At 50.5% G+C, this 13,269-nt stretch overlaps 1 protein-coding gene across 5 annotated transcripts in view; it reads left to right on the top strand.

Annotated features, from left to right (window-relative positions):
- SPON1 (spondin 1) overlaps nucleotides 1–13,269 on the top strand; it is a 258,574-nt gene that overhangs the window by 219,982 nt on the left and 25,323 nt on the right. For all 5 annotated transcript variants that reach the window (XR_007461763.1, XR_007461762.1, XR_007461764.1 and 2 more), the window contains exon 7: nucleotides 9,589–9,653. Coding sequence is in view for 2 of the 5 variants with exons in the window: in XM_049649556.1 (XP_049505513.1) it covers nucleotides 9,589–9,653 (65 nt within the window). In the remaining 3 variants the exon portion in view is untranslated. The remainder of the gene's footprint in view (nucleotides 1–9,588; nucleotides 9,654–13,269) is intronic.

Raw genomic sequence — 13,269 nt, 5'->3', positions numbered from 1 at the left:
GACAGCAGGGACAGCAGGGAGCAGTGGAAACATTAATAGGCAGCGGGGAGAGAGCACAAGGGCTTTGAAGAGGCCGGGCGGGGGGGGGGGGGGTGCAGTTCCCCTAGTGTTGTCAGCCTCTCTGGCTGTCCCTAGTTAGGCTCTTCGCCATCCCCACTCCCTTCTCTGTCTCTGCCCGCTCTCCAGGTTCTTTGTCCTGTCACTTTACCACCTATATGCTTATGCCTTTCGAATATACATCTCTGGCCTGGACTTGTCCCTCGAATTCCAGTCTCATATATCCAACTGCTGACAAGACACCTCTCCTTGGAGTCATCCTTGACCCCTCTTAGTTTTACAACCCACATCCATCAGCACCTTGATGTTCTGCATCTCCCTTCAAAATAACGCCTTGCATCCACGGTCTCCTCACCTTACAGTGCTCTCTCCTGTCCTGCTGCCCCCATGCCCCACCACTGTCCACTCCCTGCAGTGGGCAGGGCCCTCAGAACACATCAATCGGGTCACCTGCTCCTGGGGGCAGACCCTTCAGCACATGCTAACCCCACTGCATTCACCAGAAGTGCCCTCAGACCCCTGGGAGGGCCACACAGGCCAGGGGCTTCCTCTAGCTTGTCATTAATTAATCATTTAATTAGCTCACCCATTATTCATCCCTTAATCATACCCGACACACCTCCTCCAACCCAAGCCGATGCTGGGGATGCAGGGAAGGACACAGTCCCCACCCCTGCTCTAGCATTGGCTTCTGGGACTAGACCTGGACTGGAGCTGTCCTCAGAGGAAGGTACAAGGGGGAGACAGGGAAGAGGGATGAGGGGTGTTCAATGCTGTGCTTTTAAGATCACTGGAAGGACGCCTGGGCAGCTTGTCCGACTTTAAGCATTCAACTTCAGCTCAGGTCAAGCATTTTTGGGCAAATGTCCGACTTTAAGCATTCAACTTCAGCTCAGGTCATGATTTCACAGCTCATAAGTTCAAGCCCTGCATCAGGCTCTGTGTCTGATAGCTCAGAGCCTGGAGCCTCCTTCAGATTCTGTGTCTCCCTCCCTCTCTCTCTGCCCCTCCCCTGCTTGTGCTCTCTCTCTTTCAAAAATAAAACATCCGACTTGATTTCAACTCAGGTCATGATCTCATGGTTCATGAGTTCGAGCCCTGCATAGGGCTCTGTGGAGTCTGCTTGGGACTCTCTCTCTCCCTTTCTCTCTCGCCCACCCACCCCCCCATAAGTAAGTAAACTTTAAAAAAAAATACAAATAAAATCTTTAAAAAAAAAATAAAAAGACCACTGGAGATGCTCCCACGGGGCAGGATTGGGGCACTGCCCCATAGGTGGCATCACAGTCACCTTCAGCCAGGCCTGGCCAGGGCTTCCTTGCAACCCCTGCCTGTTTGAAAGCACACAGGGGGCACCTGGGTGGCTCAGTGGGTTAAGAGTCCAGGTTGAGCTCAGGTCATGATCCCACGGTTCGTGAGTTCAAGCCCTGCACCAGGCTCTGTGCTGACAGCTCAGAGCCTGGAGCCTGCTTTGGATTCTGTGTCTCCCTCTCTCTCTGCCCCTCCCCTGCTCATGCTCATGCTCTCTCTCTCTCTCTCAAAAATAAATAAAACATTAAAAAAATGTTTTAAAAAAGAAAGCAGACAGCCTCTGCTTCTCGCGTTCTCTCTCCCCTGTGACGTCAGAATCTTGCCTGGCCTGGCCCCTTTTTCACTCCTCTGCCTCTGGCCCTGGCACTTAGTGTTTTCCAATTGCCGGAGACAGGGTGGAGGTGGGGAGGAGGGCCTGGGAAGATCAGGTGGAGAGAGGCTGGTGGGATGGAGAGACAGACATGCCCCATCGACCTCCCTAGCTCCCTCAGTTCCCGGGGGCTGCAGACTTTCACGTGCATTACAAAGGACAAAATGAAAAAGTCCGGAAAATGAGGTTAAACCCCGGATTGATACTTCGGTCCCCAAAGGACAAGCTAAACTGTTGCCGGTGGTTCATAGAAGCACACAGAAGGCTGGTCATCTCTCTCAGGTCATGGGGTGATGCCTCTCCTCAGAGTGCTCCACCTGCCAGAGTCAGCTGCGGGTAGAGGGGCGGTGGGGCAGCCCCCGGGGGCTCTGATGGGCCCTCCCTCTCCCGCTTCAGAAATACCAAGCTGCTTTCACCAAAACGTCTCACGGGGAAATTGTTATCTGCGAGCCTTACACAATTTTCCCATCGGAATTACAGGCTGTATTTGAAAAGAACTAAAAAGACATTGAATTTGAAACGCTTCTGTGCAACCACATCACCTTCTTGTGGATCTGTTAATGGGCTCTGGGTACCTTCTCTACCTTTGAGCTCACCGATCAGACAGTGGCTTGGGATGACTGCTGCTTCCCGGGCGTGAGGCACGCTATGGGCACTTCAACAGGCAGCCCAGGTCGCGGGGTGTCCCCCTGAAGCAGACTCGGAAATTGTGAAATCTGACCACAGTTCCTAACGCGGCCTGTGTCCTGTCCCTTCCTTCTCCTTCTAGTTCAGGCTGTTCCAGCACAGTTGTCTGGCTGGCATTGTCCTACTGCTCTGCCAGTGCCTGCCAGCTCCATGCTCAGATCTCCGAGGATCACTTCACGCAGCTAGGATGATGGAGTGCTGTTGGGCTGAGGCTCAGAGGGCGCCAGCCCCTTCCTCATCACAGCCTCTCATTCATGCAACAAATATTGCTTGAGCATGTCCCAAGCATGGTCCCAAATATGGAGGCTACAGCACTGGGCAAGAGAGACAACAGCCCTTGCCCAAAGTAGGGGGGCCCTATTCTAGCAGGGAGAGAGAACCCCTCGAAAGTAAAGAAGCAAAATCCACAGGGTATCGGACAGTGACCAAGGCGATGAAGAAAACACAATCAGATAAGGTGATGGGGGCGTGCCGGGTTGAGGAGCCGGCGAGGAATTGCTCTTTTCAGTCACGGGGTCAACAAAGACCTGAAGAGAAGGTGATGTTTGAGCAAACCTCTGGAGGAGGCAAGGGCGTGAGTGTCGTGATGTCTGTCCGGAGGACAGCATTGCTGGCGTAGGAAACAGCAGGGGCTAAGTGTGCCCGGTCCGTTCGCGGGAAAATGAGATGTCTGGAATGGCCAAAACAATTGAGAGAGGGACAGAGCCCTAAGGGATAGAGTTAGTGAAGTAACACAGGGCGAGGCTGGTCACGGAGGGCTGTGGGGGGCACGGAAGCTCCCCATTTGCCATGGGGTGTGAAGCCATTGAAGGATTTTGACCTGAGAAATGGCGTGGGATGGTTGCTGTGCAACGAGCCCAGAGGAGGGCCAAAGAGGAGGCAGAGACACCAGCCAAGGAGCAATTGCAATCATGTAGGTGAGTAGTGGTGATGGCTTGGACCACAGTGGCAGCAAGGCAGGTGACGGAAAGTGGTGGGCTGATAAATGCATTTTAGGAGCAGAGCTGACAGGGTGGACGGAAGGACTGGATGTGGAGTAGGAGAGAAAGAAGCATCAGGGAGGAGAAACTGGAAAGGGGCATTGCCACTGAGCCGGCTGGGGAGAAAAGGGCAGGCCGGGCTAGGGGAGAGGACGGTCACGAATTTGGTCTCAGACTGTTGAGTTTGAGACACCAATTCGACATCCAGACGAAAATGTTAAACAGTTGATACACAAGGTAGAAAATTAAACTTCAGTCATCATTGACTGAAGTATAGTATTTTAAGGCATGAGACAAGCTGCAGTTAATTATAAGGCAATATGGGACAGGATCAAGGACTTGAACCCAGGTGGATGGAGAGGGGTCAGCAAAGAAGACTGAGGAGGAACAGCCAGTGAGGTGAGAAGAAATAGGCAGCAGGTGCCAGAACCATGTAGAAAGTGTTTCAGGACAGAAGGAGTGACCAGCTCTCCTGGTCCAACACTGCCGAGGGGTCATGGAAGCTAAGAGCTGGGCAATAACCGTGGGCAGTGGTGAGAGCATTGGTGATCCTGACCAGAGCAGTATCGGAGGAGGGAGGCATCTCAGTTACTTCATCTGAAAAATGGGAACCATTTGCCTGCCTGCCTCAGACTTCTGCAGTACAGACCACAGGAGACCACAGGCAAGCCATGGACCACTGCCAAATATGAACCATCTGTTTTTATTTATGACCCAGTAAACCCAGAACTTGTCGAAACAATGAGAGACTATGTTGTGGGGGCACAATTGATTTAAAAGATGCCCATAGCTCCATTATTACCTCCTAAAACAGCTCATTTCCTGCTGCTCATCACCAGGATACCCACCAAGGGATGAAAAACCTCCCTTCAGACATGGAAGCCATCAGGGTTGTTTTTTATGGTAAGTGGGAATTCTGGGATAGGATAGAAGCAAATAATGGAGCCAAACACCGTTCACGAGAGTCTACCTAAGAGGCCAGGCACTGCCCTCACAGAGGGATCTGGGTGATCCTATGCCTCAGAGCAAGAGCTCTTTGGGGAAAACTGTCAGCCAGCGGTAGCCACGCTCTTGCTGAAAGCGACAAGCAAAACAGGAGAGGGACCAGAGCAAGATAGAGAGGAAGAGTAGTCAGGCCGGGTGGAAAGAGCGAGAGTTTTGGAGCCAGACACATCTGTATGGGAACCATGGTTCCTGGGTGGGCTGCAAGAAGTCACATGACTTCTCTGAACCTCAGTTTCCTCGTCTGCAAAATGAGATGATAGCTGTTCCCAAGGATTTTCCTAAGAAACAAGCTGATGAATACAAGGAAATGTGCGATGAGGTGGGGGTCTCTCTGTGCATGCACGTGTATCACTGCATGTGCATTTAATATCATTGGTCGTTGGGTGTCTGCCTCTCCAGGAGCAGTTCCTCTCCAACGCAAGGACCCTGCGTCTCCCCTGCTCTTCATCAAAATCAGTTCTCAGGGAAGCATTAACATTCAGAACTCAGAGTGTTCTAAGGCCTGCAGAGGCCCAGGCAGGGGATGGGGGGGCTGACCTGTAAAGAGTGCCCAGCTCTCCCTGCACCACAGCTTACCCTCCCGGCTCCCCTCTGCCTGGGGTCACAGGGTGACGAGCGTGGTCTCCAGGGTCAGGCTGACGTTTAAACTCCAGCTCTGCCATTGCCTAACTGGCTAACTAATTTGGCCAGATAAATGTGTTTCTGAGGATTAAAAGTGTATACCTACGTCCCTTGCAAATGTTGTAAGGATTAAATAAAATACTATATAAAGGTAACGAGCACAGTGCCTCTGCCCAGCACATAAAAGCAGTAGATCGCTGTGTTATTACTATTGATGTTTCCGTTACTTTCCCTCTCTAAGTATGGATTGCAGCCCCTTTCTCTTCCTGCAGGGAGGAGGCCGGTTGTCCGGGCAGAGTCCCAGACCGTAGGTCGAGGGCAGGACGTTCTCTGTGCCCCTTGGAGCAGAGGGGGCCTTAGGATGAGGAAAGAGGTTGTGGTTCAGGACTGGGAGATGAAGGTTCAGTCAGGTACAGGCACAGAGAGGAGGTGAGGCACGAGGCAGGGAGGAGGTGACAGACTCTGGCCTTTCACTGCGGGCAAGGCTGAGATGCCCAGCGCTCTCCCGCACTGGGGGCTGGCTCTGGAGGGCATGGGAAGGGCAGTGTTGGGCAAGGTTGGCTCTGACACCAACCCCCACCCGTTCCCCAGACCCACACTCTTACTCTCTGCTCTGCTCAGACTCGGCATCTCCTAATACTGATGTGATTTCTGCCTCCAACCTGTCCCGGGCCTGTGTTCGCTCCACACGGCCCTGCTTCCTCCAGAGCTGATCTCAGCCGGCGACCTGTTTGGGGCTGTGTGATTCCCATTTGCTGTCGGTAGCTATGAAGTCTGAGTACAGCTGTGACATCTTCACAACATATTTACCAAAAGCAAAATGAAAGAGCTCATCCCCATGAAGATGGACACCAGTGACCTGTGGTTTCTTTGGGGTTTTTTATTTTAATTGGCACATCTCCGGAAAAGTGCTAATGTCATCCAAAAGAGGCATGAACTGTGAATATGCCCTGAAATAGTTGGTTTGAAAAGAGTCCTATGGGAGATGTATAAGGGCTCTAAGGATTCTTGAAAGATCCTTTCTGTGCTTTAGAGACGTGTTAAGAGAGCTTTTCATTTAAGTCTGAAGTTTGGATTGCTTACTCTGACTTTAAATCCTTCATTCTTCAGAATGGAACACGCCCCGCCCCCCGAGCAGCCCCATCCAAGGCTCACCCAGCTACATGAACCTCCCATCATATGCTCCCTGAGACTCAGAGCTTGGCTTTAAGGGAGGGAGTATTCTCCCGAGGCTTTGTGGATTTGTAGATGCAACTGTGTGCTTCACAATCTGTACTCAAGCGGCGCAAATTGATTCTAATACCAGCTTGGCCTGAATGTAAATGAGAGTAAGAATAGTAACTAATATATGCATATTTGGGCACTGCATTAACACATTATATGAATGATGCCACTTAGTCCCCCAACAACCCCGTGTAGTAGAAACTCTTTCTAAATCCCATTTCACAGATGAGAAGGCTAAGGGAGGTCAACAGACTTGCCAAAGGACACAGAGCTAGCTAATGGTGTAGGCAGGATTTGAACTCGGTGTGATTCTAGAGCCTGTACTCTCAAACATACCGCTCCCGTGCCGGCTGGAACAGTAAATACCCAAAAGATGAATGGTGTTCAGTGTGTCCAAAGGTGTGGCAAGATGGGCATAAATACATTCTTGTGGGGGCGTAAATTGGTACAGATTTTTGGAGCACGATTTGGTAGGTCCTGCCAAAACTGTAAATCTGCTTCATCTTTTAACCATCCCCTAGGAATCCATAACACAGGAAGCCTTGGGTTTGTAAACAAAGAAATATGTATACAAGTCTTCGTGACAGCATGGAAACAATTAAATATCCACCAATAATGCTAGTTAAGTAAATTACAGACCCTCCACGCTATGGAATTCTAGATACACATCAAAGGCTTTGCTTTTTCAATAATTTGCTGGATATGGCCATGGAAAAGCCACTCTCCAGTCCTATAGAATTGAGGGTCTACCAGACAAGTTTGATGCTCCAAAGATTTTTAGCTTTTTAAATAAATTTTCCATAGTGCTCCTGCATTCTTATCTGATGGAATAACACAAATGATCACAAACAAGCAAAACTAAGCTATTGATCATGCAGATGGCATGCAACCACTAGATGAAAGAATTTACAGCAACAAGCTGTTCTAAAGCCTGCACACGTGGCTCCATCATCCTTGGAGCCTCCATATCTCTAAAAATTACAGATAGAGTTTCATCACCATGCATAAACACTAATGGAGGGCCCAAACAATTTTTGTCATTATATACTGCAAAAGCAAAATCAATATATCGTCAGCTGGGACTTGAAAACCAAGATTTCATTATAATGCAAGGTGCATCTGCAGGGCCAGCTAACATGGTGTCTCTCTTAACTCCACCCACATTGATTTTACTTCTTAGTAAAGTATTTCTTCAAGGGCAAAAGGATTGTCATCAGACGGTATCTCGTTTCTTGGGTCTCATGTCTTGGGTTTCTCTTTGATGCATCTTGACTTGGTTTACCAGAATTTAAAGATCTCCAACACTTTAAACAGCACCCAAAGGACTGCTATGATGCAGTATCTACTGACCTGGAAAGTTTCCATGGGATGGTATTAAGGAAAAAATTTGAAATCATGGTGCAGAATAAGTATGATGCGGTTTTTGTGGGGAGAGCCGTTATCTAATGTGCACACACATACGAACACGCACGTAGTTGCATATGCAATGATATACACCAAACTGTAACATTCTGGAGAAGGAAGCAGAAGGCAGGGTAGATGCTGGATGGGCTATGGTCACTATTCGCATTGTGTGCTTCTGTGGTGCTAAATCTGTCTACAGTATGCATGTAAAATTCTGTGTATGCATTATTCTGTATATGTAAAATCAAAGAAAAACATATACTAGAGCCAGATGATGAAGGCCATGTAGGAAAACTCAGAACTGGTCATGGGGGGCACCTGGGTGGCTCAGTTGGTGAAGCATCCAACTCTTGGTTTCAGCTCAGGTCATGATCTCATGGTTCATGGGTTCAAGCCCCGCATCGGGCTCTGTGCTGACGGCATGGAGCCTGCTTGGGATTCTGTCTCCCTCTTTCTCTGCCCCTCCCCTGCTCGTTCTATATCTATCTCTCTCTCAAAAATAAATAAATAAACATTAAAAAAAAATAACTGGTCATGGGAGTTGTGAGGAGCTACTGAAGGGCTGAGGCAGGGAACGGAGACGGTGGGATTTGTGGCAACATGGAAGGTGCATTGGGGGGAAGCAAGAAGGTATGGAGACTGTGGGAGGAGGCTCAAGGGACTTGAAGGCTGTGGGCACAGTGGGTCTTGGAGCCCGCCAGCTGTGAGGGGCAGGAGATGGGGGAATGGAGGTTCACAGTAGATGTGCCTTTAACCTGCTGGAGGAGGAGTGGCCTTCTGGGGTTGGAAGAAGGGCTCATTGCGAGCCCTGGGATGTAGGAGATGACTGCAGGGTGGTGGGATTTTCTGGGCATGGTACCCACCAATTAAGAAGTTTGTCAGTTCATCCTAAATATGTCCTAGACACTCACGCCAGGCATGGCTCTAAAAACTGGAGCAGAGATATAAGCCAGCCAAGCAAGTCTCTGCCCTCTTGGAACTCAGGGACCTGTTCAGTCAGCAACAGAGTACTTCCTTCCTCAGCTGGTGACATTCTAGGCTTTTCCAAGTACAGTGGACAGTGGCATCTGAGCACTGCTGGGCCCAGCCAGGGGAAGGGGAGATCCAGGACCAGCTGAATCCTCTCCAGGGAAGGTCCCTAGCCAAAGCCAAATTTGGGCCCGTGGAAGCCTTAAGCCTTGAAAAGGTTATGATACTCCTCTGCCCCGTCACTGAAGATAAAAACCCAAACAGACTGCCAAGTAAAGTTAAGCAAGATCCACAAACTTCTGCATTTCCCCCCTCGATGTTGACTTAATGCTTTCCTTCAAATTGTTAATTAGCAAATCCTTCCTCAAAAATCGATTTTAAGGGCCCATGCTACACGCTGTCCAAAGCAAATAGAGCAGAATGATATGAGCAGCACAAGGGGTGTTGGCCTCAGACTTTGTTCTGGCCTCCTGTCCAAGGGAGTCCAATCAGGTGTGTGTGTCTCAACAGCAGGAGAGGTCTGGGGCTAGGGGGGTGGAGGGGGGTGGTGACAATCCTCCGGAGCAGGTATTGGCTACCCTGCAACTCCTCATGCAGCCGGTGCCTGGACACAGAGTGCACAACCTGCCCTCCAGGCTGGGCATGATATAGAAGCATGGCCATCCAAGGCGGAGGCCGGGTCAGAGCTCCGGCTGCAGTGCGGGAGGGGTGGCCGGAGCTAGAAACCAGGGTGTGGCTCAGTGAACCCATCAGTGTGCAACACACAACAGACGCAGCGGGCACTGAGCCCCATCCCCCGGGATGGCCGAGGCTCCCGGGCTTCGCTACCCTGGGGAGGGATGGCTCCACACCTGGGCAGCAGGTAAGGGAGTGAAGGTGGACAATGTCACCATGTCAAACCTCTCTTGCTGCCATGAGCCTGGCTCTCCTCACTAAACAACTGTGGTCCTTTTTTTGCAGAGTGATGAGGTCCTCACCGTCATCAAGGCCAAAGCTCAGTGGCCAGCCTGGCAGCCTCTCAACGTGTAAGTAGCACACAGACCCTGGCCATTTCTCATACTCGGAGCCACCCACCGGCTGGCCACCACATGAGTTATGTCATTAAAGTTAGCAGTACCTCTCAGGTGCATGAGCAGGTGAGGTACACTGCCCACGTGTGGGCCTATCACACTTACCTGTATCTTCTCAGGAATACGGGCCTGGTCTTTGTCTCCCCCGATGGCTCTAATACCACAGAACCGGACATAACAGTTGCCATTACGTGTTCACTCATGTTCTCGGCCACGACCGACTGAAACCACCTTCGCACACAGGTACACTCACTCTAGGCAGGTCTTACTCGTGGAAAACTAGATTGGCCCCAGGTTATCTCTTTCCTGTCTACTCTATCCCTTTAAGATTTCATCCTCCCTTGTATTTTGATGACCTAGGGTATGCCGATGGCTCCCTGAAGGACTGCTCCGCCAGGCAGATATGTAGGTAGGTAGGTAGGAATATAGGTAGGTGAGTAAGTAGATCATCCATCAGTTTCTTGGACACCTCTCTGTAGATGGCCTACGTGGACCTTGAAATCATCATATCAAAAAAACAAAACCAAACCAAATCCTATTGTGTTATCCTCTCCTTAGAATCCCTCCATGACCTCCTTTGGTCTCCGGGATCACTTAGAGAGGCCCCAGTGAGCCGAACATGCCCCAGCTCCTGCTTCCTTTTCCTTAGGGCTCATGTCTTGCCTCTCTCTACTCTGCACCTCTCTCTGGCCATGCCGAGTCCTGTGCAGTTCCTTGAACGAGCTTTGGTTTCACTCCTCCTTCAAGGATGCAAGACTTGGAGCAAAGTTCCTGCCAACCGCATGAAAATGGTTTATGAAGAATGGCTTGGTCATTCTCTGGAGGCGTCTATACCCACCGGTGATGGTGGTGATGGAGAGCGCAACGACACAGGCAGTGGGTGAGATTCTGCTCGGTGCGAGCAAAGGCAAAGTCAAGATGATGGGTAGAGAAGCACAGGATGGGGTAGCAGGAGCGGAGAGAGGAGTGCTCCCACACAACCAGCGGGGAGCAGGGAAGCTGCTGCCAGGCATCTGGTGCCCACCTGTTTAACCATTCAGCAAATTAACCATTCCTCCCCCACCCACGACGTGCCAGCCCTGTACACCCAGTCCCCAGCCTTTGGAACCCACAGCCATTGGGGGTGGGGGGATGGACAATAAAGAGAGGTCTCCCACCCCAGAGCTGCCCTTTTCACACCTTCAGGTGACACCACACACCATGGTGGCCATGCACACTCCATGGGGATAAATGTTATGATGAGGTTATAAGTGGTTCTGGAAGCCTAGAGAAGGGGCACAACCCAGCCGAGGATTGAGGAGGGGTCATGAAGGGTCTTGTTCAGAAGGTATCATACGGGGCTGAGTCTGGAAGGAGGCTCCTTGCCCTGGATTGGCCCAGGTCTGGGCAGAACTGAGGCCCTAAGTGGCGACCTGAGGAAAGAGAGACAGGCCCACACCTGGACAGCGGACCAAGGGCAGCTGAGCTGGCTGCGTAGAGGCCTTTCCTGGCTTGCTGTGATCTCCTCTGAGGAAGCTGGGGCCGGCGTGGTTGGAAACCTGCCCAGCCCTGGAAATGCCTTCCCCTCCAAGGAGAAGCAGCAGAGGCAGGGTCTACTGCCCCCGGCTGTCCCCTGGTAGGGGGGCATTTGCCTGTCTCAGGCCTGTCCCACCAAAAAACACCAATGTGAATTCACCGAGGCCCTGAGGCCCCTTCACATCATTAAGGTCAGTCAGAAAAAAACACCCACCCTGAATCTTGTGCGCTCAGGCTCTCCTCAGCTGCCCCCAGCTCCCAAAACTGCATGTGGACGAGTCCTCACCTTGGGCTCAAAACCAGGCAGGGGCTGGGGGCATCTGGGCCAGAGTTTGCAGATGCCAGTGTTGATACCACTAGGGAAACCTGATCCCAGTTTTCCCTTAAGAAGCCCGGGGTTTAGGAAGGTGTAAATGGCAAAGCAGGGTGCTTCTGGAAGGAGAGCGGAAAGGAGGAAGAAAAAGCAGGGAGCAGAGAGCTGTCCTCTTGTCTCTAGCGCCTACTATGTGCCAGGTACCCTGCCAGGACTTATGTTCCTCATCCCACTCCATCCTCATACTAACCCCATGAGGTAGGGGTCTGGAGCCTCACTTTGCAGATGAGACAGAGGCTCAGACCTCAGCAGCCAGCTCCACTGGCGGAAGAACTAGAATTCCAACCCTCCCCAGCTGCCTCCACTCCCTGTGCCCCTTACTTATTACAAGGCCCCTCCAACTACGTAACAGGTCATTCAGTGTCCGTCTTTTCACCAATCAAGACATATATATATCTGCCAGTCAGACTTCGGACCAGCATGAAATTCACACTGTGACCACAACCAAATTGTCTGACTCCTGCCCCAGAACAAAACAAAACCGTGACTTTCACTTACCTTGTGTCCTTCCGTTAAGGATGACTGAAACATTTCATTGCCTCAACAAACATTTATGGCCGGTCTCTAAAGGGAAGTACTGTCAAAGATACTTAGGAATACAGTGCTGAGCAGAGCAGAGTTTCTCATGAACTCACAGTTTAGTGAGGGAGAGACATTAACCAAATGCTGACAAATGTGACATGTCTGTGAAGATATAAGGTGCCATGAGAGAGCGTGACGGGGACCCTGACCCAAGCTGAAGGTCAGAGAAAGCTTCCTTTAAGGGATGGCCATTGAGCTAAGAGTTAAGGAACCAATAGGAGCTGACTAGGTAAAGAGACAAAGAAAGGGGAGAACGTTCTAGAAAGTCTAGAGAGACTATCATGTGTAAAGACCCTGAGGAGGGTTCAGCATACTTAAGGTGCTAAACAGTTGTGGTATAACTAGGTCCAGAAATCACAGGCGAACTTGGTGTGGGGCCAAGGCACACATTAGGGATTTAGATTTTTCCATTAAGAGTAATGGGAAATCTTTGAAGGGTTTTAAGCAGGATGACAACATGATCAAATCTGCATTCAAAAGAAAACAAACAGGGGTGTCTGGGTGGCTCAGTATGTTGTCCAACTTTTGATTTCCGCTCAGGTCATGATATCATAGTTTGTGAGTTCGAGCCCTATGTCGGGCTCTGCACTGACAGCTCAGAAGCTGTTTGAGATTCTCTCTCTCTCTCTCTCTCTCTGCCCTTCCCCCACATGAGCTCACTCTCTCTCCAAAACAAGTAAATAAACTTAAAAAAAAAAAACAACAGTAACAACACTCTGGCTCCAATACGAGAAGGTTAAGAGTAGTGAGGGGAGAATTCACAGTGACCTTGACAAGGATGGTGGTGGTAGAGATGGAGAGGTATGGCGGTCGTAGAGAGGTGTAGGAGCAGAATCCCACAGGCTGCAGTGATAAGTTCAATATGGAGAGTGAGGGAAGCAGAGACACCTGGATGAATGGGGCCACCTATTAGGTTCAGAATAGTAAATGAAGTTCAGTGGGAAAGACCATGAGCTCAGTTCTGGATGTGATACGTTGGAGATGCACGTTGGAGGACATGCCTGCAAAGGAAGGAAACAGAAAAGGAGTAGCAAACAGACTGGGGAAGGAAGCTTGGCATCAGGGAAGCCAAGAGAAGAAAGTGCTCCAGGAGAGAGTGGT

This window comes from Panthera uncia, chromosome D1 (assembly GCF_023721935.1).
Source record: "Panthera uncia isolate 11264 chromosome D1, Puncia_PCG_1.0, whole genome shotgun sequence".
Lineage (NCBI taxonomy): Eukaryota > Metazoa > Chordata > Mammalia > Carnivora > Felidae > Panthera > Panthera uncia.
The sequence above is the reverse complement of the archived record's forward strand: the minus strand, read 5'-3'. Positions and strand labels throughout refer to the sequence as shown.